This window comes from Saccopteryx leptura, chromosome 9 (genome assembly GCF_036850995.1).
Source record: "Saccopteryx leptura isolate mSacLep1 chromosome 9, mSacLep1_pri_phased_curated, whole genome shotgun sequence".
Lineage (NCBI taxonomy): Eukaryota > Metazoa > Chordata > Mammalia > Chiroptera > Emballonuridae > Saccopteryx > Saccopteryx leptura.
In genome coordinates, this window is record NC_089511.1 from 33,617,792 (window position 1) to 33,642,942 (window position 25,151).

The following is a 25,151-nucleotide window of genomic DNA, read 5'->3' on the forward strand; positions in this document are numbered from 1 at the left end:
TGGTACTCTTCCTGATGTAGCACAGACCAGACAAGGGAGCTGCGAAACAGAAGAGAGTGCAGCCAAGAAGGGCCTTTTTCAACCCCTTTCTAAACATCTATGTTAAATGGCTGAGCAAGCTATCCTGATATAACTTCTTTGTGTGGATCTTACTATCTCCAGTGACAGCCCATTCTAACTTGAAGACAGTTTTTCATCACATGAATCCAAAATCTATCCCTGAAATTTCTAACTGGTCCTCTTCTACCACATGGGGTTGAAGAAGTTCACATCTTCCAAATGACGGTCTTTCAAACATCTGAAGATAACACTCATGTCCCTTTGAGGTGTCACCCCTCCAGGTTAAATATGCCCAATTTCCTCAGTCATCTCACATGAGAGGTTTTGAATTCCTTGCCCAACTGGATTCTTTTCTTTTAGCCTGTTACCAGCTGTCTACCCTGGTGACTATGGCCAAGACTCTTTTAGCTGGAAATGATAAAGAGCTCAATCAAGATGGTTCAAAGAAAAGACAAATTCAATTGGCTGGATCCAAGATTTTAAGCCATGTCATCTGGTCTCCATTCCTCATCTTTGGGTCTGTTCCTGAGTTTTCAGACATGTTCTCTCTCCAAATGGGTCCTGTAAACACCAAGCCTTCACTATGCTCACAGCTCTTAAATCCAGAGAAAGATAAAGGAATTCTTTCCCAACAACTCTATCCAAAGTCTCAAAGATAAATCTGAGTGGCTTGACTCAAGTCACATGGGCCCAACCCTAAACCAATCAGTTAACAGAGGAAATAGCTTACTCTGATTGGCCAGGTCTGGATCATATGCTCTCCCAAGGGGGAGGGGTGGAGTCAGACACACTGGAACTGTATTGGCTGAGCAGGATTACTGTGAAATAGGAGGGAGAAGCTCCCCTAAAGGATGGGATGCTGAATTCACATCTCTCTGTGAGTGATGGTTTGAGCTGAACACTACAGGTTTACCAGAGCACCATAGGAATATCATCTTTACCGAGACGAGACTATCATCTAGCCAACATCACAGGGCATCTACTCCAAATCAAGCTTCATGTTAACAGTACCTTCTATGAATGCATCTTTTCTGGTAACCACCCCACACATCAAATTTATTTCAACTTATAATTGATGTGCAACACTTTCCAAGAAGGTGCTACATCAATAGCCACATTTATTGAGCACTAACTCTATACAACACAAGTTTTATATGTATCATGTCAATTTAACCCTGAGCACCATGTGTAATCATTATCTGCATCATACAAACAAGGAAACAGAGAATCTGGGAGATCTGCCTAAGGTCACACAGCACAAGGACACAAGTCAAGGCAAGATACCCTGGCTCCACCACTGATGCTCATAACAGATTAGCTTTAAAATTTGCACCAACAGAAAACTGGATTCATTCCCAGATGCCTGGATTCTTTCCAAAATAAAACTGCTTACAATGGAGTACTTCGGGATCCATCAATAGAGGAACTGTTAAACAATGTTACATTTATATGAGAGAACATAATGTAGCCACTTTAAATACTGGGCAATGATAATAAAACATCAGCTCCTTGAGGACAGGGGCCTCCTCTGTTTCTACATTTATTCTCAGTGCCTATAAACAGTACCCTCAGAGTAGCCAGTCCTGTTCATCGGAAGGAAGGAGATAAGAAGGGAGGGGAGGGGAAAGGCCTGACCTGTGGTGGCACAGTGGATAAAGTGTCGACCTGGAATGCTGAGGTCTCCGGTTCATAACCCCGGGCTTACCCGGTAAAGGCTCATAAGGGAAGCAACTACTATGAGTTGATATCTCCCGCTTCTCCCCTCTCTCTGTATCTCTGTATCTCTCTCTCACTCAAGGCATATACAGGAAACAACTACTACGAGTTGATGCTTCCCGCTTCTCCTCTCTCTCTCCTCTATCTAAAAATCAAATAACAAAAGAAGAAAACTAATAAAAAAATAAAAACAAAAAAAGAAGGAAGGAGGGAATGAACTAAGAAATGAACAAATGAATGAAGAAATTTCTGCATAGTAAAACTATATATGATTTTTATTCTCTCTTTTTCTTTAGTCTTGGTTTCTAAACATTCTACAGATAACAGGTATTTCATATAAGATGCATAAACAGAACAAGATTTCATAGATAGCTCAAGCCACTGCCCCATCACACGTATGTGATCTGTAAGCCATTTCTGCTTCGATCAGAGAGATCATATACCCAGCTAATCTGGCAGGTTGCCCTTTCCTGCAACCTTTGTCAGCTGAGCCCTAGCTCCTCCTGCCTCCCAGTGGCTCTGCCAGGAAAACCAGAGACCCTCCGGTAGCTTAATAACCATTTCCTCCCCATCAGCTCCACCCTCCCACCTCTCTGGTGCCGTCAGACCACATACACTACTCCAACATTGATTAAATTCCACCAATAAGATAACAACCATAGTAATTAACATTTATGGAGCACTTACTATGTCCTAGGTGCCATGGACTTGCTTCCTTACTCTTCCTAATGACCACATTATAGAAGAAGGATGACCAAGGATGGCCAGGTGGGTAACTGACCTGCTCCAAATCACATGACTGACAAGTACTGAAACCCATGCATCCAATGTAGCTCAAACATTTCATTACTGTGCTAACCATCTCTTACCATGCACCGAGTATCTACTGGATGTGGACCTGGATCAAAGTCTAATGCGTGGTGATCTGATGCCTACTGCATGCAAACCTAGGGCCTAGCACCTACTGTGGACTAACCTAGCGTTGAGTGCCTACTGCGTGCTGAGCTGGGGCACACAGAACAGAAAGCACAATGTCATCATAAATGCTATAAGAGTAAAAACAATGACATAAAGTAATAGTAATAATAGCCAATGTGCATCAGGAGCTTGTGCTCTCATTTTAGGTGTTATATTTCTAGCCCTCCCAGTCACCCTCAGAGGTAGGGACTGTCAGGATCTCCATGTTACAGACCAGAAAACTGAGGCACAGAGTAAGAAATGTCCTTGCCCAAGGCCACACAGTAAGCAAGAGGCAGAGTTCAGATGAGAAGCTAAAGCTTTTCTGATTCCAAAGTATCCTGAAATAAAAAGGGCTCGTACTAGGCTGGGTGGGTGGCTGCATCCTAGATGGATGGAGACAGAGAAGAGGAATTCCAGCTGGGGGAAACCTCCAAAATCAAAGTCCTGAAGACTGGGAATGTTAGAATGTTCGTGTCAGGCTGCAAGTGTACACAAAAGGGTATTGGGAGCTACCAGGCAGGAGATATGGGCGGAGACAAACTGAATGGAATGCCAATCAGATGGCCTATGCTTTAATTCAGTGGGCAGAGGGGAATCACAGAAGGTTAATGAGCAGAGGAGTGACTTGATTAGAGACGCGCATTAGGAAGAGTTAATCTAGTGGTGGGAGGGGAGTTAGAATGAATATAAGACAAGAAAGAGCAAGGGCTAAGAGACTGTTGCAGTAAAAGGGTGGGGGTGAGGGGCAACAGAGTTTTTTTGGTTTGGCCCTCTTCTAGAAGCAGTACCCACCACCATCCCCCACACTCTTCCCCTCCCCCCACTGTCTCCTGGTTTGGGAGTTGGGTGTGGCTGTCCCTCTCCCACTGCAAGAGTGGGCAAGACACAGGTCTAGCCAGCCAGAGTCCCAGGGACTGGTTCAGGATGGGCCAAGGAGAGCCTGTCCATCTGGAGACTTCCAAAATCATTGGCAAAGGGGCTCTCTCTCCCATCGGGATGGCTGTGCCCAGCGCCTGGAAGCTGGGGCAGCTGGTGGCCATCTGTATCATCGCTCAGGGAGGATATACCCTCCTGACCACAGGAAAGGCGATAAAGGAAAAAAGCAGAGCTGGGAGAAGGAGGAGCGGGGGCTGGAGTTTGGGCAGCTTCGCCTGCAGCTAGCACTTCCCCTGGACTTCCCAGCCATGGAAGCTACAAACAGATTTTTTTGTTTAATCTGCATAGGGCTTCTCTCACTGAACCTGAAAGATCTCTGACCACCCACACAGACTTAAGCATGGGGCAGACACAAGAGCAGAGATGGTGACAGAGCAGTTAGTGCGGAAGCGGGGGGGGGGGGGGGGGCAGGCATGCTCATGGATCAGAGGAGCCAGTGCAGGGCCACAGAGGATCCAAATCCTGCCAGCAGAAGGAAAAAGGAGAGGAGGGCCCAGTGCCTTTCCAGATAGGCGACCTTCCAGGAAACAGCTGCAGTGGTCAAAAGGTTGGGTCTGTGGGCCGAGGAGAGATGAGAGAGGGACGCTGGATAGGCAGATTCCATTCTGGAAAATGCTAGGGAAGGACAGGAGAAGGAAGACAGTAGTCAGAGAGGAAAAGGAAGGAGAAGGAGAGTGCTTCAGAGAGGTAATGACATAGGAGGGACTGTCCGGGAGGAGAGAGCCCAGGAGGAAGCCCGCACTTCCATCCCTGCAGCCCCAGTGAGGGAGGCAGAGACCGGGCGCACTTTCCAGACCTCCAAGTCCTCTGTGCACCTTGTGATGTTTGGGAAAAGGAAGCCTGTTCTAGAGGGGACCCTCAGGCCTGTCAGGGTACCTGGCTGGGAATTAAGGCCACAAAGAGCCCTCCCTGCATCATATAAGTGGGCAAACATGTCTTTTTTAACTGCAAACAGTCCCACGAGCCCTAATCAGAACCTGCTGTACCACTGAAGAAGACCTGTGGCTGGAGATGAGAATCTAAACCACTTCCTTAGAGTGATGAGGCCAAAGAGCATGGCCCTGGAGCCAGTTTTGCTGTGTGATCTCGGGAAAGTCACTTAACCTCTCTGGGCCTTGGTTTCCACATCTGTGGAAGGGGAACAATCTCAGTAACAAAGACAAGGCATGCCAAGTGCAGTGACTAATGTATAAAGTTACTAGCTGATGCTCCAATTCTTTTGTCACTGGGTTATGAGGACACAGCAGGGGGAAGGAACTGGCTTTTCCGAGAGGAACAAGTACAGACACAGCACCCATAACTCGCCGATACATTTGCCCAACAGATGGATGGGGAAGGAAGGCAGACTTCCCCAGCCCAAACAGACAGAGCCTTCAGATACCATGGTCCATTCATAAGATCAACAAGCAGCAGGGAAAAAGCATTTTTAGTTCCCCCACCAGACACTCCCCCACTCCCATCCCTGTTCTTGGGGGAAGGGTCAGAGTAGAAAACCACAAAGCCCAAGGGAGGAAGGAAGTGTTCTCTGACCCAAGCAAGCCCTTCCAGCTTTGCAGACCCAATGGCCAGGAGCATCTGTTAGGAATCTATTAACAGCATGGTCTGTCTTCCCCAGGTCACCTTCTCCTACTTGGTGGGGAGAACAATAGCTTCAGAGGCGGAACCCAGTCTGATGAGGGGTGGGATGAGGGATGGCCAGCAGGAGGAAAGAAACTGCTAGTTTACTGTCCCCAAGTTCAGGGAGGAAGAAAGCTGGCCTGTGAGACAAAGCTTCGGAGCTGGCAAGGCAAAAAATACTGCTGAATCTCCTAGCTGTGCACCAAATCAGGGGAAAGTCAAGAGTTTGTGCTTATTCTATTGCAAAAGCATTGACCACAATGGGAAGGATAAAAGTGGTTGAAACAGGGCTCCTGAGTCAGAGGCCTGGGTCCAAATCCTGACACCATCAACTCTTTACAAGGGACCCTGTGCGCCTTATGAAAGTGAGTTGTTAGAGCAGTTTATGCAACTGGTATTTTAAACCACTTCTTTACAAATGCAATGAGTGAATGTCTAGAAACAGCTCTCAGGGAGATATTTTAGTTGGAAAAGCATTTAAAAAAAAAAAAAAATCTAGTACCACCCAGCCCATAGCATTCTCTTCATAAATATTCTTTGAATTAGACTAAATGGAAAATATCATTTGATTACAGAAGCAGTTAAGGGAAGGAACAATCATGCAATGCTTGGCACAATTTTCTGCTTTTATTTAGTTCACAAACGACCATGTACTGTAGTTTGTATAGGCATGGTCCTGAGTGCCTGACAAACATTGACTCACTTATACTCACAACAGCCCTCCAAGATTACAGGCACTGAGAGGTTAAGAAACTTGCCCCAACCCACACAGCTAGGAAATGGGATTCAGACCCACCCACCATGCTGTCTCAGAGTCCCTGCCCTAACCTTCAGGCTGCACTGTCTTTGTCTGAATATATCTGTTTCCAAGTTAGAGACCAGAAGTCAGAGAACACCCGCTCTCCAAACTCAGCTTTAAAGGGTCCTATCACCAATAATGCTGAGCCTCCGCCTCTAATAAGGGGTTCACGGTTATACACACGTGTTCTTTTTTTTTTAATGATTCAACACACACCAGGGAAGTGCACAAAGTTTAAAAATCTTAAGTATTTTGCTTAATGATTTCTTACATATGTATACACCTCTGTATCCTCACACCCCCCAGCCACATTGTTATGCAGAACGTTTCCACCCGCACCCAGAGCCTTTCATGTGCCCCCTCCCTGTCAGTGGCTACTACCCCAAAATGTGGCCATTATTCTGACTTTTCAGACTTCAGATTAGCCTTGCCTCTCTTACAATTTCATATCAATGGAATCACATGGGGAATGCTTTCATATCTGGCTATTTTTCAAATAAAAAACACATACATAACCCACATACTGACAATGATTGTGGCTCTTGCAGTAAGCTCCAGGATTTTTATTCTGACTCAATGACCGATCATCAAAGCGGAAGACGGGAGAGCTGAACACTGGCATTTGGAACCTTGCGAGTTAACTGTAGAAAACCAGTGATCCGCAGGGATCAAAGGAGCTGTCCCGCCTGGAGAGCATACTGCGGAGCAAGGAAGCCAGGAGGTCACCTCTGGTTGCTTTGAACGTCCAAAGCAGGGAAGCCTTTATGAGGCTTTAAAACGCTCAAACCTGGTTTCTCCAGCGCCAGAGGCACCAAAGGTGGCCACAGGCTCCTCCCATTTTAGCCTTTGCCACTCCTCCCCCAGACGTTGACAATTTCCTCAAAGATCAGGAATTCCCCCAAAAGGCTCATCTCCTACCTGTGCACTGTTGGATGAAGTCCTGATATTCCGCTCCCTGCTCGCCGGGGACGATGATGGAACCGTCATATTTAAAAGTCACCCTTGGGATTGGAAGAAGAAAAAACACACACACATCAGCGTTGGTAGCCGCCTGGTGCCGAGCTTCCAGCAGGACAATCTAAAAGATGCTCTGGCTGGGGAGAAGCCAGCGCTGGCTTTCCACGCTGTCCTGGGTTAAGGCTGCGAAAGACAGCACAGCAGGACCCTTAATCCGTCCCGTCTGGAAGACGGCTCAGTGCACCAAGGCCCCTCGCGAGCTCGAGCAGCGGGGCCTGGAGAGCAATGGAAAGTTCCTCACCAGATGACGGCCGAGCCGTCGTCGCGCACCAGGTTGTACGCCTCTCGGCAAGCCTCTTTGTCGATCTTGGTGGCCATCGCCGAGGAGCCTCAGTGGAGACACTCTGTCCAGAGAGACCGAGCGCGCCCCGAGCCGGCCGCAAGGATCGGAGCGCGGCACGGACTCGCGGAAACCTGGTGGAGACGGCGGCGGCGAGAGCGAAGAGAGCTTGAGAGAGTTCCAAGCTCCCAGCACCTCCGCAGCTGCGAGTGCTAAGGAGCGCGCGCCTGGACCAAGGCCGCGCAGCCCCGCCCCCCGGTTACACCGCCCAGATTCCCCTCGTCATTGGCCGCGGGGCCTGGAGGGCGGGGCACCTTTACCCGCTCGCGACCAATCTCAGCCCCGGCGGGTTGCGCAACTCCGCAGTGGCTGCTGAAGAGGGGGGTTTCCTCCTCCCTCTCAATCCTCCCGCCTTCCCTTCTCTCTCCCTCTCTTCCCTTCATCTCTCTCTTCTCCCTCTTCCTCCCGCTCCTCTCCTCCCAATCCCGTGCCCGTTCTCCAACAGCCCAAACCCCTTCCCCCATTTCCTCCTCCCTAACCTCTCTTCCTCCTCCTCTCCCCTTCTCTATTCGCTCTCCCTTCTCCCCCTCCTTGTTTTTTCCCCTTTTTCTTCCCCCCTTTCTCCCCTCCTCTCTCTTTCTAGCTTCTGCCCTTCTCCCCCTACCTGTAGTATTTCCTCCGTCTCCTCTTTCCAGCGTCTTCCTCTCCCCTCCTTCTTTCCTCTCATTATCCCAACCCCCAACTCCTTCCTCCTCCTCTTCCTCCGTTCCTGCTCCCCTCCCTTCTCTTCCCTTCCCTTCCTTCCTCTTCCCTCCCCCACCTTACATCACCCTCGTCTTAATTCCCCCTCTTCCCTCTTCGCTTACTCCCCACCCAGAGCTGCAGAGCTCCACAGGAGACCTACAAGTGGGTGATTTCATGCAACAAACCAAAGGAGACAGCCCCGCCCCCACCCCAGTGTTTGGCTCCGAGATTTCTGGGTGGGGAGGAATTGGAAGGAATTAAGCATTTTAAATAGGAGGGGATAAAAAGTGGATTGCTTCCAAAACGCTGGTGGGATCACTGTTTACTTTGTGTTCTGATTATTTGCATTCAGGTCTTATCTCCCCCTTTGGGTTCCTCTGAGTGCAAGAACTGACTCATTCTGTCTTCCTCATTTCTTTACTGACTCACTCATTCATTCCCTCATCTAGTCCTTCCACAAAGACCAATTAACAGTATCAAGGCAGGTAAAAAGATGTGGACCCTGGAGATCTGCCTCTTGAATTGCATCCAGCACTGCCACTTTCTAACTGTGGGTCCTTGGGCAAGCCTCAAAAACTCTGAGATTACTTTCCTGGAATGAAATAATACAAGCACTGATACTGTAGGTTTGTTGAAATTGAAATATATGTAAACAAATATATTAGATATTTAATAAAGGTCATCGCTGTTGGTTACTAAGTAATTAAAATAAATCCTAAATAGAAACCCAAAAGGTCAGGGACAAGGTCCAATTAATAATAAAATTCTCGCCCCTGGCCAGTAGGCTCCGTAGATAGCGCGTTGGCCTGGCATGCAGACGTCCCAGGTTTGATCCCTGCTCAGGGCACAAACAAGAAGGGACCATCTGCTTCTCTTCCCCTCCCTCTTGCCATTCTCTCTCTCTTCCCCTCTCACAGCCAGTGGCTTGATGGTTCAAGCAAGCGAGTATGGCCCGGAGTACTGAGGAAGCTCTGTTGGAGCTCATCAGCTTCAGGCACTAAAAGTAGTTCAGTTCCAGAGCATTGGCCCTAGATGGAGTTGCCTGGTGGATCTTGGTCAGGACGCATGGGGGAGTCTGCCTCATTATCTCCCCTCCTCTCACCTAAAAAAATAATAATTAAAAATAAAATTCTCAGTGGCAAACAAACCAAAAAGTCAATCAGTAATCAATGGGTGGATGGGACCACATTTCCAAGAAAGTAGGAGCGGGTGTCACTATTTGTGGCTGTTCTAATAATCAAATAGACATAAGACAGTTTAACAAGAGAAAATAATCAAATTTAATATATATATGCATGGTGTTGGTCAAATAAGTTTGTAAATATGATATATATGTTTGTTCGCTTATAGTTTGCATTGGATATGAGGAACAGGCTATAAGCAGGCAGGGTCCTTATAGCCTAAGGCTTAGTTTTAAGACTAAGCTTTTTCCCACACCCTTGACTGTTGCAGGATAGGGGGTGGTACACTCTTATGCGGAATCCCATTTATGCCTCAGATAAGTGGCTTTGTATCAGAGACTTCCTTGTTTGTATATTGGATTAAAGGTTTTGATTTCTATACTATAAAATGGGGCAGAGGAGCCCATGCTGGAGGAGAGCAGAGAAAGCCCACGTGGAGAAGAGGAGAAGCAGCCAAGATGGCGGAGTGCTGAAAGAGAAGCCAGTTTGTGCAAAGTTTGTGCAGGGAGAAGGAGATGGAGAACAGAGGTAAATAAGGCTGGTGAGGTAGATACCTTTGATTCTAGGAAACTCGGATAAGTCAGTGGCTTTGGGAGCCCTGAATGGAAAGGGAAGTGTTTTCCCACTGTGTGTATTTCTTGCCCGCTGGGTGCAAGCTAGGATTAAAGCTAATGGCCCACCAGTTCTTGGCTCCGTTGTTTCATTACTGTCTGTCCGAATCAAATGCGAACCTGCATGGGCCAGGTGGCTGTGATGGTGGCCGTGGCTACTGGCCATACACATGGTAATCCAGCATACATGAGAGAGTCAGACCCTACATGCACAAGAAGTTCAGAGACAGAAAGGTAACATGGGTATATCAGTCATTCTGAGCTAGGGATGAGGCAAGGTGCCTTGGAGCCTTCAAAGGGTTATTGCAGGATGATAAGAAGAGCAGATGCTTGGCAAGTAGAAGTTTGTCCTGCCCTATCCATGGGTCAAAAGAGGTCATCTCTGATAATGGCTTATTATGGTCAAGGCCTTTAGTACAAGTTCTTCTAGGTAGTTAAGGGAGGTACAGAAGGTTTTCTTGAGCCTGAGGCTAGCATTGCCTTTAAAAACAATCTGCATAGCCTGACCAGGCGGTGGCGCAGTGGATAGAGCGTCGGACTGGAATGCGGAGGACCCAGGTTTGAGACCCAGAGGTCTCCAGCTTGAGCGCGGGCTCATCTGGTTTGAGCAAAGCTCACCAGCTTGGACCCAAGCTTGCTGGCTTGAGCAAGGGGTTACTCGGTCTGCTGAAGGCCCATGGTCAAGGCCCATATGAGAAAGCAGTCAATGAACAACTAAGGTGTCGCTTCTCATCTCTCTCCATTCCTGCCTGTCTGTCCCTCTCTGACTCTCTCTCTCTGTCTCTGTCAAAAAAAACAAAAACCAATCTGCATAATACAGAAGCATATCTTGTGAGTACTCCTTCTGACCCTCCACACTGTAAATAAAAAGACAAAAACAAAAAAGTTCCAATCTGATGTAGCCCAGAGCAGTTCCTACCTTGCTCCCTGATAAAGGTAATAGGACAATTGGCCACTGAAAAGAAAACCAAAAATGAATCTGTACATCACACCATTGATAGGATAAATTCCAAAAGGACCAACGATTTAAATGTAAATAATGGAAACTCCAAAAATTCCAGAAGAAAACATGGTAGGTTTACTTTATAAGTATGGAATGGGCAATCTTTCTAACCATGATCAAAACTCAAGGGTCATAACAGAAGATAAATACATTCAAATATTAAAGTCTTTTTCAAGGGAAATAAAATAGTACCTCATGTATAAAGTGTAAAAACAAAAGAGAAAACAATGAAAAGTATTTGCAACTCAAGTCACTAAGAATTAGTCTTGCTGACAAACGGAAAAGCCAACTTAAAGAAAAAGAAAACAAAATGGGCACAGGGTATAACCGGACAGATCAAATGCCCCTTTAACATATGAAAAGATGATCAATATTAACCCCTAATAACCTCTACGTAAAGCCAGTAGCCACAGCCACCATCACAGCCGCCTGGCCTGTGCAGGTTCGCATTTGATTCGGACAGACAATAATGAAACAACGGGGCCAAGAACTGGTGGGCCATTAGCTTTAATCCTAGCTTGCACCCAGCGGGCAAGAAATACACACAGTGGGAAAACACTTTTCTTTCCATTCAGGGTTCCCAAAGCCACTGACTTATCCGAGTTTCCTAGAATCAAAGGTATCTACCTCACCAGCCTTATTCACCTCTGTTCCCCATCTCCTTCTCCCTGCACAAACTTTGCACAAACTGGCTTCTCCTTCAGCACTCCACCATCTTGTGCTTCTCCTCTTCTCCACATGGCCTTTCTCTGCTCTCCTTTCTCTGTTCTCTTCTCTAATGCTAATCTCAGGAATTGAGAGAGAGCAAGCTCCCAGTCTGCCCCATTTTATAGTGTAGAAATCAAAATATACAAACAAGGAAGTCTCTGATACAAAGTCACTTAGGGTGGGAAAGGCTTAATCTTAAAATTAAGCCTTAGGGTATAACAACCCTGCCTACTTACAGCCTGTCCCCCACACCCAATGCAAACTATAAGTGAGCAAACCTATATATCATATTTATAAACTTATTTGACCAACACTTTAATAAAAGAAATTAAAGCAGGACCGAGAACTCTTTAAAAAGAAATTAGCAGGTTGGCAAAAAAATCAAAGTTTGATGAGCCTGCTTTGTTGGTGAGACATTGAAGAACCAGGCCCTCTTTCTTATACATAGCAGGTGGGAATGCAGTTTGGCACAACCCCCTCTGAAAATCGTTTGGCAAAATCTGGCACATTTACCAATATCTGTGCCCTTGGCCAATCAATTTCCCCAAAAGGGTCAGTGATGCCCATCCCTGGCTGGACACTGGAATCTCCAGGAAGCCCTGGACCCACTCTTAGAGATTCTGAAGTCATTGATCTGAGGTGTGGCCTGGGTGTTGGGATTTTTAAAGGCTCCCTAGGTGATTCTCATGTGCAGTTGGGGCTGACAGCCAGTGCTAGAGATACATTCATGTGTGTACAAAACATACTTAATATTATTCTCTGAGCTTTATTTCTAGTAGCAGAAGATTAGGAAACCCTGGATGCCCATCAGTAGGCAGCTGGATAAAGAGAAAACAATACAAGTGTGCCATGGAGAACTATAGAGCTGTAAGAGAGATAATGATGGAGGAGAGAGAGAGAAACTTCTCTATGAACTGATATGAAACGTTCCACAGGATACATCATGAACAAAGGAAAGCAAAGTACAGGACAGGATATTCAGAACACCTTTTGTTGTCACTACCTTTTAGATTAAGTGGAAGAAGGTGTAAATAGATATTTATATTTGTTTGTATGTGCATAAAGACCTTTGGAGAAGCACATAAGAGAAAAAAACAGTTGTACCTGAGGGGGAGGTTAGGTGGGAAGCCAGGCACGGGGAATAAGGGGTGAGGGAGTTTTCACCACATACTATTTTTTTTATTTATTTATTTATTATTTATTTATTTATTTGTATTTTTCTGAAGTTGGAAACGGGGAGGCAGTCCAACTCCCGCATGCACCTGACCGGGATCCACCCAGCATGCCCACCAGGGGGCGATGCTCTGCCCATCTGGGGCGTTGCTCCATTGCAACCAGAGTCATTCTAGCGCCTGAGGCAGAGGCCATGGAGCCATCCTCAGCGCCCGGGCCCACTTTGCTCCAATGGAGCCTTGGCTGTGGGAGGGGAAGAGAGAGACAGAGAAGAAGGAGAGGGGGAAGAGTGGAGAAGCAGATGGGCGCCTCTCCTGTGTGCCCTGGCTGGGAATCGAACCCAGGACTCCTGCACGCCAGGCCGATGCTCTACCACTGAGCCAACTGGCCAGGGCCACTATTTTATTTTTGAACATACAAATGCATTAACTACTGAAAATATTAAATAACAAACAAACAGCTTGATCAGGCGGTGGCGCAGTGGATAGAGCGTTGGATTGGGATGCGGAAGACCCAGGTTCAAGACCCCGAGGTCGCCAGCTTAAGCGTGAGCTCATCTGGTTTGAGCAAAGTTCACCAGCTTGGACCCAAGGTCACTGGCTTGAGCAAGGGGTTACTTGGTCTGCTGAAGGCCCACGGTCAAGGCACATATGAGAAATCAATCAATGAACAACTAAGGTGTCGCAATGAAAAACTGATGATTGATGCTTCTCATCTCTCTCTGTTCCTGTCTGTCTATCGCTATCTATCCCTCTCTCTGACTCTCTCTCTGTCTCTGTAAAAAAAAAAAACAATAAATAAATAACAAACAAACGAACAAAAAAGTGGGCTCACCCTGAATTTGACTCCAAGGTTCAGCATTACTGGGGGAAGAACTTGAATGTATTTCACCTGCAACTGCTGTTCTCCTATTTGTTGTTGCTGTCGCCCTCTGCTGGATTAAAAATGTAAAGGGTTAGGCCCTGGCCGGTTGGCTCAGCTGTTGAGCGTCCACCGGGTGTGTGGAAGTCCCGGGTTCCATTTCCCGTCAGGCACGTAGGAGAAGAGACCATCTGCTTCTTCCCCTTCCCTCCCCCCCCCATCTCTCTCTCCCCCTTACCCTTCTGCAGCTATGGCTTGAATGGTTGGAGCACAGTTGACCCTGGGTACTGAGGATGGCTCCATGGCTTCCTCTCAGGCACTAAAATACGTTGGTTACCACGCATTGGCCCCGACAGGTAGAGCATCGCCTGGTAGAGGGTTTACCAGGTGGATCCCTATTTGGGCGCATGCCTCCCCACCTCTCACTTAATAAAAAAAAAATGTAAAGGATTGGCTTTTGGCTTTAAGAAAACCCTGAGCCTGACCAGGCGGTGGCGTAGTGGATGGAGCTTCGAACTGGGATGCAGAGGACCCAGGTTCGAGACCCCGACATTACCAGCTCGAGTGCGGGCTCATCTGGTTTGAGCAAAAAAGCCTACAAGCTTGAACCCAAGGTGGCTGGGTCCAACAGGGGTCTGCTGAAGGCCCGTGGTCAGGGCACATATGAGAAAGCAATCAATGAACAACTAAGGTGTTGCAATGCGCAATGAAAAACTAATGACTGATGCTTCTCATCTCTCTCTGTTCCTGTCTGTCTGTCTCTGTCTATCCCTCTCTCTGACTCCCTCTCTGTCTCTGTAAAAAATAAATAAATAAATAAATAGATAGATAAATAAATAAATAAATTAAATTAAACAAAACAAAACAAAAAAAACACCTGATTTTGAGCACCCTGAAGTCAACTTGTCTAGTTATGGCAGAAAAATAAGCTGCACATCAGAAAGAAATCCTATGTAAATATTTGCTTAAATTGAGGTTCATGCAATATAAAAAGCGATCAAATCAATTTATTTCTTTAGAAAAGAAATAAAAATATTTGACACTATGTGCTATGGACTGTGTTGAGGATCAGGGGAGTAGCATAAATTTATACATTCATTCATTTCTGGCTCTGGGCCTATTATGTGTCCACGGGGTTTACAAACTCACTTGCCTGTAGGGGGCAGACATACATTACAAATGAGCCAAGATGCATCCTGAAAGAAAAAATTTTTCCCTAGAGGGTGATCCTCTCTGGTCTGCCCCTCTCTGGATGTCAGTTTCTTCTTTAGAACTGACATCTAAAAGCCCTGCTGGATTTCAGCTCTGCCCCAGTTGCCATGCAGGAATCTTAGCATGAAAGTGCTAAGCCTTCCAATGGTCTAAGAAATGCAAACAATCTGGATCTTTTTTTGAGATCTCTTGTTTCTTAAACTTGGGCAATAAAAGTTGCATATAAGAGCTTGCCTGCTTGCAAACTTGAAATAGACAGACACTTTGCTTGCCTTCCTGGGGCTTAAAGCCTAGTGAGGAGACAAGCAGTTACTTTGGTGTGGATACTATATGTTGTTAACAGAAGCAGAACACTCAATTCAAATGGACTTAAACAATATTAGAGGAAAAGTAATGGTAGTAACCATCTCTGTAACCTCCAAGGGTCACTCTCTGTCACTTTTTTTTTCTTTTTTTACAGAGACAGAGAGGGAGTCAGAGAGAGGGATAGACAGGGACAGACAGACAGGAACGGAGAGATGAGAAGCATCAATCATTAGTTTTTCGTTTGCGCGTTGCAACACCTTAATTGTTCATTGATTGCTTTCTCATACGTGTCTTGACCGCGGGCCTTCAGCAGACTGAGTAACCCCTTGCTCGAGCCAGTGACCTTGGGCTCAAGCTGGTGAGCTTTTGCTCAAACCAGATGAGCCCTCGCTCAAGCTTGTGACCTCGAGGTCTCAAACCTGGGTCTTCCGCATCCCAGTCTGACGCTCTATCCACTGAGCCACCACGCGGTCAGGCACATAATCTTTTTTTGTTTGTTTGTTTTCCATAGCACTCCTCACTGTCTGAAGCCATCTTTTTCATTTGTCTCTTTACTCCTATATTGCCTATCCACTTTCAGAACAATGTCAGGTCCATAAAAGCAAGAACAGTGTCCTTCTCACTCACAGTTACATGCCTGTCTTTAACTACAGCACCAGTTCCTTACAGATACAGGTATATGTGGATTGAGGGAGAGAGATGAGTCAAGGAAGGTGATGTTCACATTAAGATAGACATATAGATAAATGGAATGCAATTGAGAATCCATAGATATGCCCTTACATTTAGGGTTAATTGATTTTTGACAAGGGTGCCAAGATAATTTGATGGAAAAAGAATAATCCTTTCAACAAATGGTGCTGGAACAATAATATAGCACATGAAAAAGAATGAAGTTGGACCCTTACCTCATACTGTATACAAAAATTAACTCAAAATAGATCACAGACATTAAGGTAAAAGCTATTCTTAGAAGAAACCAGGCTTGAATCTCTATAACCTTGGAAAATTCTTAGATATAATGCAAAAAGCAGAAGTGACAAAGGGAAAAATATCGGTAAAATGGACGTCAACAAAATGGAACATTTTATGATTTAAAGGCCACCATCAAGATATCAACAAGACAGCACACAAAATGGGGAAAATATTTTAAAATCATATATCTAATAAAGATCTAGCACCAATAATATATTTTCAAAACTCTTACACCCAACAAAAAGACAAATAACCCAATTTTAAAATATGCAAAGGAGTTAAATAGACATTTCTCCAAAGAAGATATACTAATGGCCAATAGGCTTGTGAAAAGATGCTCAACAAGACTAGCCGTTAGGGAAATGCAAGCCACCCCACAATGAGATATCACTTCATACCCGCAAGATAGCTAAAATTAAAAAGACAGACAATAACAAATGGTGAAGATGTGGAAAAATTGGAACCTTATAGACTGCTGGTGATAATGTAATATGGTGTATCCGCTTTGGAAAACAGTTCAGCAGTTCCTCATTATAAATGTAGGGTTATCATATGGCCCAGTAATTCCAATTTTATGGATATACCCAAGAAAAAATGAAAACACATATACACAAAAACTTATCCTTGAATGTTCATAGAAGTATTGTTCATAATAACCAAAGGTGAAAACCTAAATGTCCTTCAGCTGGTGATGGATAAACAAAACATAGTCTATCCATAAAATGGAATATTATATTATTCAGCCATAAAAAGGAATGGCTCTCCTACAATATTCCTAAACCATGAAAACACCATGTTAAGTAAAAGAAGCCAGTTGCAGAAGACCATATAGTATTGGATTCCATTTACAGGTACATGAAAAGTTCAGATAAGCAAATCCATAGAAACAGAAAGTAGGTTAGTGGTTGTCAGGAGCTGTAGGAGGGGAATGTAGAGTAACTGATAATGAGTACGGAGTTTCTTTTGGAGATTGATACAAATGATCTGGAATAAGGTAGTGATGATGGTTACACAAGTTTGTATAAATATGAAAAATCACTGAAATGTACACTTAAAAAATGTTTAATGGCATTTTTAAAAAGAGTGAAGGAAGCCTCCTGGATTTGGGGCCTGAGCAACTGAGGGTAGAAGAGATGAGTCCAGTTTGGGACAGGTGGCATTTGAGCTGCCTGTGGGACATCTGAGTGGAGCTGTCCAGCAGAGCTGCAGGACAGAGACTTTGGTCAGAGATGCAGATCTGGAAGCCATGGTCTGCGGGTGGTGACTAGGCCAGGGGTGTTTGATATGGCCAAGGGAGAATGCTTAGGTAGAAGAAGAGGTCTATGACATAGTCCCAAGGGTCACTAGCACTTAAAGTAAAAGAAACCTAACAAGTAGACAGAGTGAACTTTCCAGAAAGAAAAGAGACCGTATGCGTGACTTGTGGTGGCGCAGGGGGTAAAGTATCGACCTGGAATGCTGAGATCACCAATTGAAAACACTGGGCTTGCCTGGTCAAGGTGTTCACAGAAAGCAACTACTATGAGTTGATGCTTCCCGCCCCTCCCCCCACCTTTCTCTCTCTCTAAAATCAAAAAGTAAAATCTTAAAAAAAAAAAAAAGAGTGAGAAAGAAAGAAAGAAAGAAAGAAAGAAAGAAAGAAAGAAAGAAAGAAAGAAAGAAAGAAAGAAAGGAGGCATCAGGAAAGGGGGGATAATCAGCCTCCCACAAGCTAAGACCACCCCTAGTATATTAGCCAAGGGAAAAGAGAGGGGTCAGCAAGTGGGGAGGAGGAAGAAGTCCACAAGTAAATGTTTAAATCTATATACTATCGACCCAGGAAGTGAACAATGGCCAGAGACGTGTGTGTGAGCACCTGAGCTCCCTGGTAGCATTGCCTGTTGTAAGCCCCACCGTCTGATCAGGTGGGCAAGTTACATAATATATATGGAAGCATGATAATATTATGTATTATTTGTAATAGTAATTTGTGTCATATACATTCTACAGTTAATAGATTATGCAGTATTAGTAACATCTTCCTGTGGATTGTGTTCTGTGTGCCGGGCACCATGTTTTGTCCGTTATTTACCATGACTATCTCAGATAAGTCTCACATCAGCCCTAGGAGAGGCTGTCACTAAACCCTTTACATAAACTGAGGTAGTCTCTAAACCCAGGCAGCCTGACTCAGGGATCTGAGCCTCCTCACCAAGTAGCAGTGTGGAGACCATGATATTTGACCCAGATAGCTCAGCTACCTGAGCTCTGAGACAACTAGAAAAATCAGTGCTGGCTCTTTAAGACCATCATTTTTACCTAGGCTTAATTTCTTTCATTGCAAAAACGTTACAGAAACGTTAAGGTCAGTGTCCTGGTTTCCACATTTTCCTTGGGTCTACAAATGTAAGAGAAAAAAGACAGAAATCCCACCTCAGCTGTAATTAGAGATGGGAATAAAACATAACCCTGAAACTTGCTGTTCTCAGCAAGGTGGTTGTCACTCTGAAGCAGGTGCCTTACACGAAGCAGATATTTATAGAAAATGATATTTATAGCATCGCGCAGAACTCACTGATCGTCAAATCTCTGCAAAGAGGTTCCCAGGAATGTTTGAAAAATGAAGATGCTGAGCCACCGACTGAGGGGATGTAAGACAGGGCTCCTGAATGATCTGTCTCAGGAATTAGGAGTCTCAGAGAGAACTCCATTTGGGTTCCGGAAATTCAGCTGAAAGACACTGGAAGGACTAATGGAACCTGGAGTGTTAGCTGCCGGTGAGTCAGGGCAGTGTGGTTCCAAGTCACTGACCAGGGCAATGTGGTCTCATGGTGACAGATTTGGACAGCAGCTTCCCCAAATCCTGGCTCTGCCAGACCTATCCTGAGCCTCAGTTTCCTCTTCCATGAAATAGCAATGATGGTGAGAGCACATGTAGGAAATGAATGTAGAAGGATATAACAGCTGCCAGTATTTCAGTGCCAGTCCCGCAGATCTATATGCAATCTTACACTGCATTACTAGAGATAGCACACTGCATTAGTGTCCATCGGAAAACAAAAATTATGAAAGTGTGGGCCTGGCCAGTTGGCTCAGTGGTAGAGTGTCAGCCTGGCATGTGGATGTCTCAGGTTCGATTCCCGGTCAGGGCACACAGGAAATGCGCCCATCTGCTTGTCCACCCCTCCCCTTCCCCTTCTCCTTCTTGCTCTCTTTCTCTCTCCTCCTCCTCCCCCAGCCATGGTTCGATTGGTTTGAGCTCATTGGCCCCAGGTGCTGAGAATGGCTCTGTGGAGCCTTCGCCTCAGGCACTTAAAAATAGCTCGGTTACAAGTATGGCCCCAGATGGGCAGAGCATGAGCCCCAGACGAGGGTTGCTGGGTGGATCCCAGTCGAGGCACATGCAGGCGGGAGTCTGTCTCTCTATCTCCTCTCCTCTCACTAAAAGAAATATAGGCCCTGGCTGGTTGGCTCAGCGGTAGAGCATCAGCCTAGCGTGTGGAGGACCCGGGTTCGATTCCCGGCCAGGGCACACAGGAGAAGCGCCCATTTGCTTCTCCACCCCTCTGTCGCGCTTTCCTCTCTGTCTCTCTCTTCCCCTCCCACAGCCAAGGCTCCATTGGAGCAAAGATGGCCCGGGCGCTGGGCATGGCTCTGTGGCCTCTGCCTCAAGCGCTAGAGTGGCTCTGGTCGCAACATGGCGACCTGGTGGGCAGAGCGTCGCCCCTGGTGGGCGTGCCGGTGGATCCCGGTCGGGCGCATGCGGGAGTCTGTCTGACTGTCTCTCCCTGTTTCCAGCTTCAGAAAAATGAAAAAACAAAAAAATAAATATATATACATAATGTAAATTTATTATATATAAATATAATATAAAATATATATAAATATTTTATTTTTTTATTTTTTTATATTTTTTATTTATTCATTTTTAGAGAGGAGAGACAGAGAGAGAGAGAGAGAGAGAGAGAGAGGAGAGACAGAGACAGAGAAGGGGGGAGGAGCTGGAAGCATCAACTCCCATATGTGCCTTGACCAGGCAAGCCCAGGGTTTCGAACCAGCGACCTCAGCATTTCCAGGTTGACGCTTTATCCACTGCGCCACCACAGGTCAGGCTATAAATATTTTAAATATATACATATATATACATATGTAGTTACAGTAGTCAAGTATTTAAACAGGAAGAATTGAATGCAAGATATTGGCAGCACCAAGGAGAAGCAAACTGAGAAGCCAAGCAGGTTAGTGAAGGACCCAGAAGTTAGCCACAGGAGAGACTGGTGACCAATTCCGGGCTGCACAGAGAGAGGAGGGGGGATACCAGAGTCCTGAGACTGGGGTTACCCAGAGGAAGCTGGAGCACAGAGGAGGTGTGGATGCTGCTGGCAATTTGCTCACAGAAGGGTAGATGTACCCCAGCCTTTTCTTCCCTCCCACTTCCAGTCTCTCACCTGTGTGTCTCCCTTTGGCTAAACCCAGTGACAGGAAGCCACTGACCAGGCAGCCTGCAAGGGAGGCCCTCCCCTCACTCCACCCATCCCCACAGTGATTCAGAGTAAAGGAGAGCAAGAGGGAGAAGATCTAACAGGCTCCAGAGCAATGCTAATACTCAAAACTTAGGGAAGAAATAAGAAAAGCTCTATTAGTGAGCTGGTCAAACCACACTTTGAGAATGTATTCTGATGTGACTGGTGGTCATGCTTAAATTAAAGCTGGACCCCGGCCAATCCAGGGCAGTGCTCAGGTCTGGGAGGGGATAACAAGCCACAGATGCATTGTTATCCTGCAGGAGAGAAACTTCAGGAACAACAAAAGAACTGCCTCTCCATTTGGAAGGGGCTCTCTCTTGCAGCCCATAATAGTCTCTTATGGAAACCCCATGAGCAGATCAAAACCAGTGACAGGAAGGCAGAGTTGGAGTCAAAAGAAAGAAGTTCTTTTGATGGACAGGAAATGGGTTCCTCTGTGAGGTAGTGAGTTCCCTGTCACAGCAAAGGAGTCATGAGAGTTAATTCTTTTTTTGTTTGTTTTTGTTTTTTTTACAGAGACAGAGTCAGAGAGAGGGATAGATAGGGACAGATAGACAGGAACGGAGAGAGATGAAAAGCATCAATCATCAGTTTTTTGTTGCGACACCTTAGTTGTTCATTGATTGCTTTCTCATATGTGCTTTGACCGTGGGCCTTCAGCAGACTGAGTAACCCCTTGCTCAAGCCAGCAAGCTTGGGTCCAAGCTGGTGAGCTTTGCTCAAACCAGATGAGCCTGCGCTCAAGCTGGCAACCTCGGGGTCTCGAAACTGGGTCCTCCGCGTCCCAGCCCGACGCTCTATTCACTGCGCCACTGCCTGGTCAGGCAAGAGTTAATTCTTGATCTAGTGACTGTTGCTATTCTGAACTAGTTTCTACTTTTGGTGTGTCAAAAAAGTTTCAGTAACACAGAGGATCTTGGATCGTCTGCTAACCTTTTCAACTGGCTTTGTAAAAAAATTTCTGCCTTATTTCCCTTTAACAGGCTATAAACTCCTCATAGACAGGAATGTGTAGATCTGCCTGACTTTAAGCAAGCACAATATATAAAAATCTTGGTTCTTGGTTTTACTATAAACAACCTCCCCCCAAAATATCTACCACAGAAGTCCTTTAAACAGGCATTTCCCCTAGAACATTTAAAATATTCAGCTCAAAATGGATAAAAGGCTTAAATGTAAGTCATGAAACCATAAGCATCTTAGAAGAAACCATAGGCAGTAAACTCTTTGACATCTCTCGCAGCAATATTTACGATATTTACCGATTTATCTCCACAGGCAAGTGAAATAAAAGACAGGATAAACAAATGGGACTATATCAAACTAACAAGCTTTTGCACAGCTAAAGACAATAAGAACAGAATTAAAAGACAAACTACACAATGGGAGAACATATTTGACAATACGTCTGATAAGGGGTTAATAACCAAAATTTATAAAGAACTTGTAAAACTCAACACCAGAAAGACAAACAATCCAATCAGAAAATGGGCAAAAGTAATGAATAGACACTTCTCCAAAGAGGACATACAGATGGCCAATAGGCATATGAAAAAATGCTCAACATCACTAATCATTAGAGAAATGCAAATTAAAACCACAATGAGATATCACCTCATACCAGTCAGAATGGCGCTTATCAACAAAACAACACAGAATAAGTGCTGGCGAGGATGTGGAGAAAAGGGAACCCTCCTGCACTGCTGGTGGGAATGCAGACTGGTGCAGCCACTGTGGAAAACAGTATGGAGATTCCTCAAAAAATTAAAAATTGAACTGCCTTTTGACCCAGCTATCCCACTTTTAGGAATATACCCCAAGGACACCATAGAACTGCTCCAAAAGGAGAAATGCACCCCCATGTTTATGGCAGCATTGTTCACAATAGCAAAGACCTGGAAACAGCCCAAGTGTCCATCACTGAATGAGTGGATTAAAAAGCTTTGGTACATATATACTATGGAATACTACTCAGCCATAAGAAATGACGGATCATTTACAATAACATGGATGGACCTTGATAACATTATACAGAGTGAAATAAGTAAATCAGAAAAAACTAAGAACTATATGATTCCATACATAGGTGGGACATAAAAATGAGACTCAGAGACATGGACAAGAATGTGATGGTAAGGGGGGGGGAGGGGCACAAAGAAAACCAGATAGAAGGTTATGGAAGACAATTTGACTTTGGGTGAGGTATACAACATAATCAAATGCCAAAATAATCTGGAGATGTTTTCTCTGAACATATGTACCCTGATTTATCAATGTCACCCCATTAAAATTAATAATAAAATAAAATATACATTCAGGTTTATATAAGATTTTTTCTGAGACACTTATTTCATGCAAGAGAAGAGAAACTATTATAGGTCCATAGAGTGGAAGAACTTAATATGGACACTATACAAATAAGAAGACAGAATTGGCCTGACCTGTGGTGGCGCAGTGGATAAAGCGTCGACCTGGAACACTGAGGTCGCCGGTTCGAAACCCTAGGCTTGCCCAGTCAAGGCACATACGGGAGTTGATGCTTCCTGCTCCTCCCCTCCTCCCCCTTCTCTAAAATGAATAAATAAAATAAAAATAAAAAACTTTAAAAAAAAAGAAGACAGAATTGTCTGCAGTATTTGTTAAAGTAAGCATCTCTTTGGCTTTAAGGGACCTATGACAGCAGGTTGCAGTGGATAAAGAAATATTGTTTAAGTTAGTTAACAGAGAATACTCCATTTATTTCAATAAATGTAATAAATTAAAAATTAAATAAGTTTAAAAATCAGTTTCATATTTGAACATTTAATAGAGAAAATGGAAGGAGAAATATAGCAAAGGAAGAGAGAAACTGAAAGAGTAGAAAAGAAAGAAGAGATGAGAACCTCAGAAAGATGAGGGCACTTTCTTTAATTTTTTAAAAATTTTTATTGATTTTTAGAGAGAGAGGAAGGGGAGAGAAAGAAAGAAGTATCAATTGGTTGTTCTACTTATTTATGCATTTATCTATTGATTTTCTTGTTTTAGAGAGAGAAAAAAAGAGGAGAGGAAGGTGGGGAAGAGAGAGATAAGCATCAACTCATAGTTGCTTCACTTTAGTTGTTTACTGATTTCTTCTCATATGAGCCAGTGACTCCTTGCTCAAGCCAGTGACCTTGGGCCCAAGCCAGCAACCTTGGGCTTCAAGCCAGTGACGTGGGGCTCAAGCCAGCAACCTTGGGCTTTAAGCCAGCAAACTTTGGGCTCAAGCCAGTGACCTTGGGATCATGTTGCTCAAGCTGGCGACCCTATGCTCAAACTGGTGATCCTGCGCTCAAGCTAGCAGGCCTGCACTCAAGTCGGTGACCTTGGGGTTTCAAACTGGTGTCCTCAGCATCCCAGGTCGATGCTTAATCCACTGTGCCACCACTGGTCAGACTCATTGGTTGATTCTTCTATGTGCTCACAACCTTGGCATATTGGGATGACACTCTAACTGAGCTAACTGGCCAGGGCCAAGGAAGCTTTCCTATCCTATAAAATCAGGACTTTGGTCAATTAGCTAACTGTGAATCTAACAAGTCAATTATCACAGAAAATTACCTTAAATTCATCCACACCCTACATTCTATGGGCACGGGCTGGCTGAAATAGGCCTTGTGTCTTTCTTCTTGCATAGACCACATCTATAACCTTCCTGCTACAATGTCCCATTTTCTCTTTTTCACATTGGCTGGAGAACTGAAAGATGCTTTCAATCTGGACAAACCCAGAGCTCCTGATTATAGAAAGATGCTGGAGAACAATTCTGCTAACCTATGTGGCTCTCAAGTCCCTTCCACCTAGTCTTCCACAGCGAATTTAATTTCAATTTCCTTATTTACTCATTCCAAGTCTTCCTGAGTGCCATCTTAGTTTTCATAGAGTTAATATTCCTTTTTATCCTCATGTTCCCACAATTTCTGTGACACTTAATTAAATCAATTAATGACAATGATAAGCACAATGTCATCAACAAGTTTGGGAGCAAACACAACTGATTCCAGATAAGCATGTAGGCCAGAGTGGTAAGGGAGGAGGTGAAAGTTCAGCATGCTGGTGTGTTTCACAGAAGAAATGGAACAAGTCTGTTAACATAGTGAGTCCATAAAGTGGAAGTTGGTCAAGAGAGCATCTTACAAAATGTGCTTAGGCCCTGGCCAGTTGGCTCAGTGGTAGAGCGTCAGCCTGGCGTGCGGGAGTCCTGGGTTCAATTCCCGGCGAGGGCACACAGAAGAAGCGCCCATCTGCTTCTCCACCCCTCCCCCTCTCCTTCCTCTCTGTCTCTCTCTTCCCCTCCCGAAGCCAAGGCTCCATTGGAGCAAAGATGGCCCAGGCGCTGGGGATGGCTCCTTGGCCTCTGCCCCAGGCGCTAGAGTGGCTCTGGTCGCAATAGAGCAATGCCCCAGATGGGCAGAGCATTACTCCCTGGTGGGCATGCCGGGTGGATCCCAGTCGGACACATACAGGA

At 45.1% G+C, this 25,151-nt stretch overlaps 1 protein-coding gene across 2 annotated transcripts in view; it reads right to left on the reverse strand.

The window, feature by feature from the left end:
* COTL1 (coactosin like F-actin binding protein 1) overlaps positions 1–13,729 on the reverse strand; it is a 51,634-nt gene extending 37,905 nt beyond the window's left edge. Inside the window, exons 1-3 of one of the 2 annotated variants that reach the window (XM_066350100.1) lie at positions 13,640–13,729; positions 7,347–7,519; positions 7,007–7,089 (exon numbers count right to left, since the gene is read on the reverse strand). In XM_066350100.1, the coding sequence (XP_066206197.1) occupies positions 7,007–7,089; positions 7,347–7,423 (160 nt within the window). In that variant the 5' untranslated portion in view covers positions 7,424–7,519; positions 13,640–13,729. Of the gene's footprint in view, positions 1–7,006; positions 7,090–7,346; positions 7,625–13,639 lie in introns of those variants that run through there. The other variant, XM_066350099.1, reaches the window with a different exon arrangement.
* Between the last annotated feature and the right edge of the window lie 11,422 nt (positions 13,730–25,151).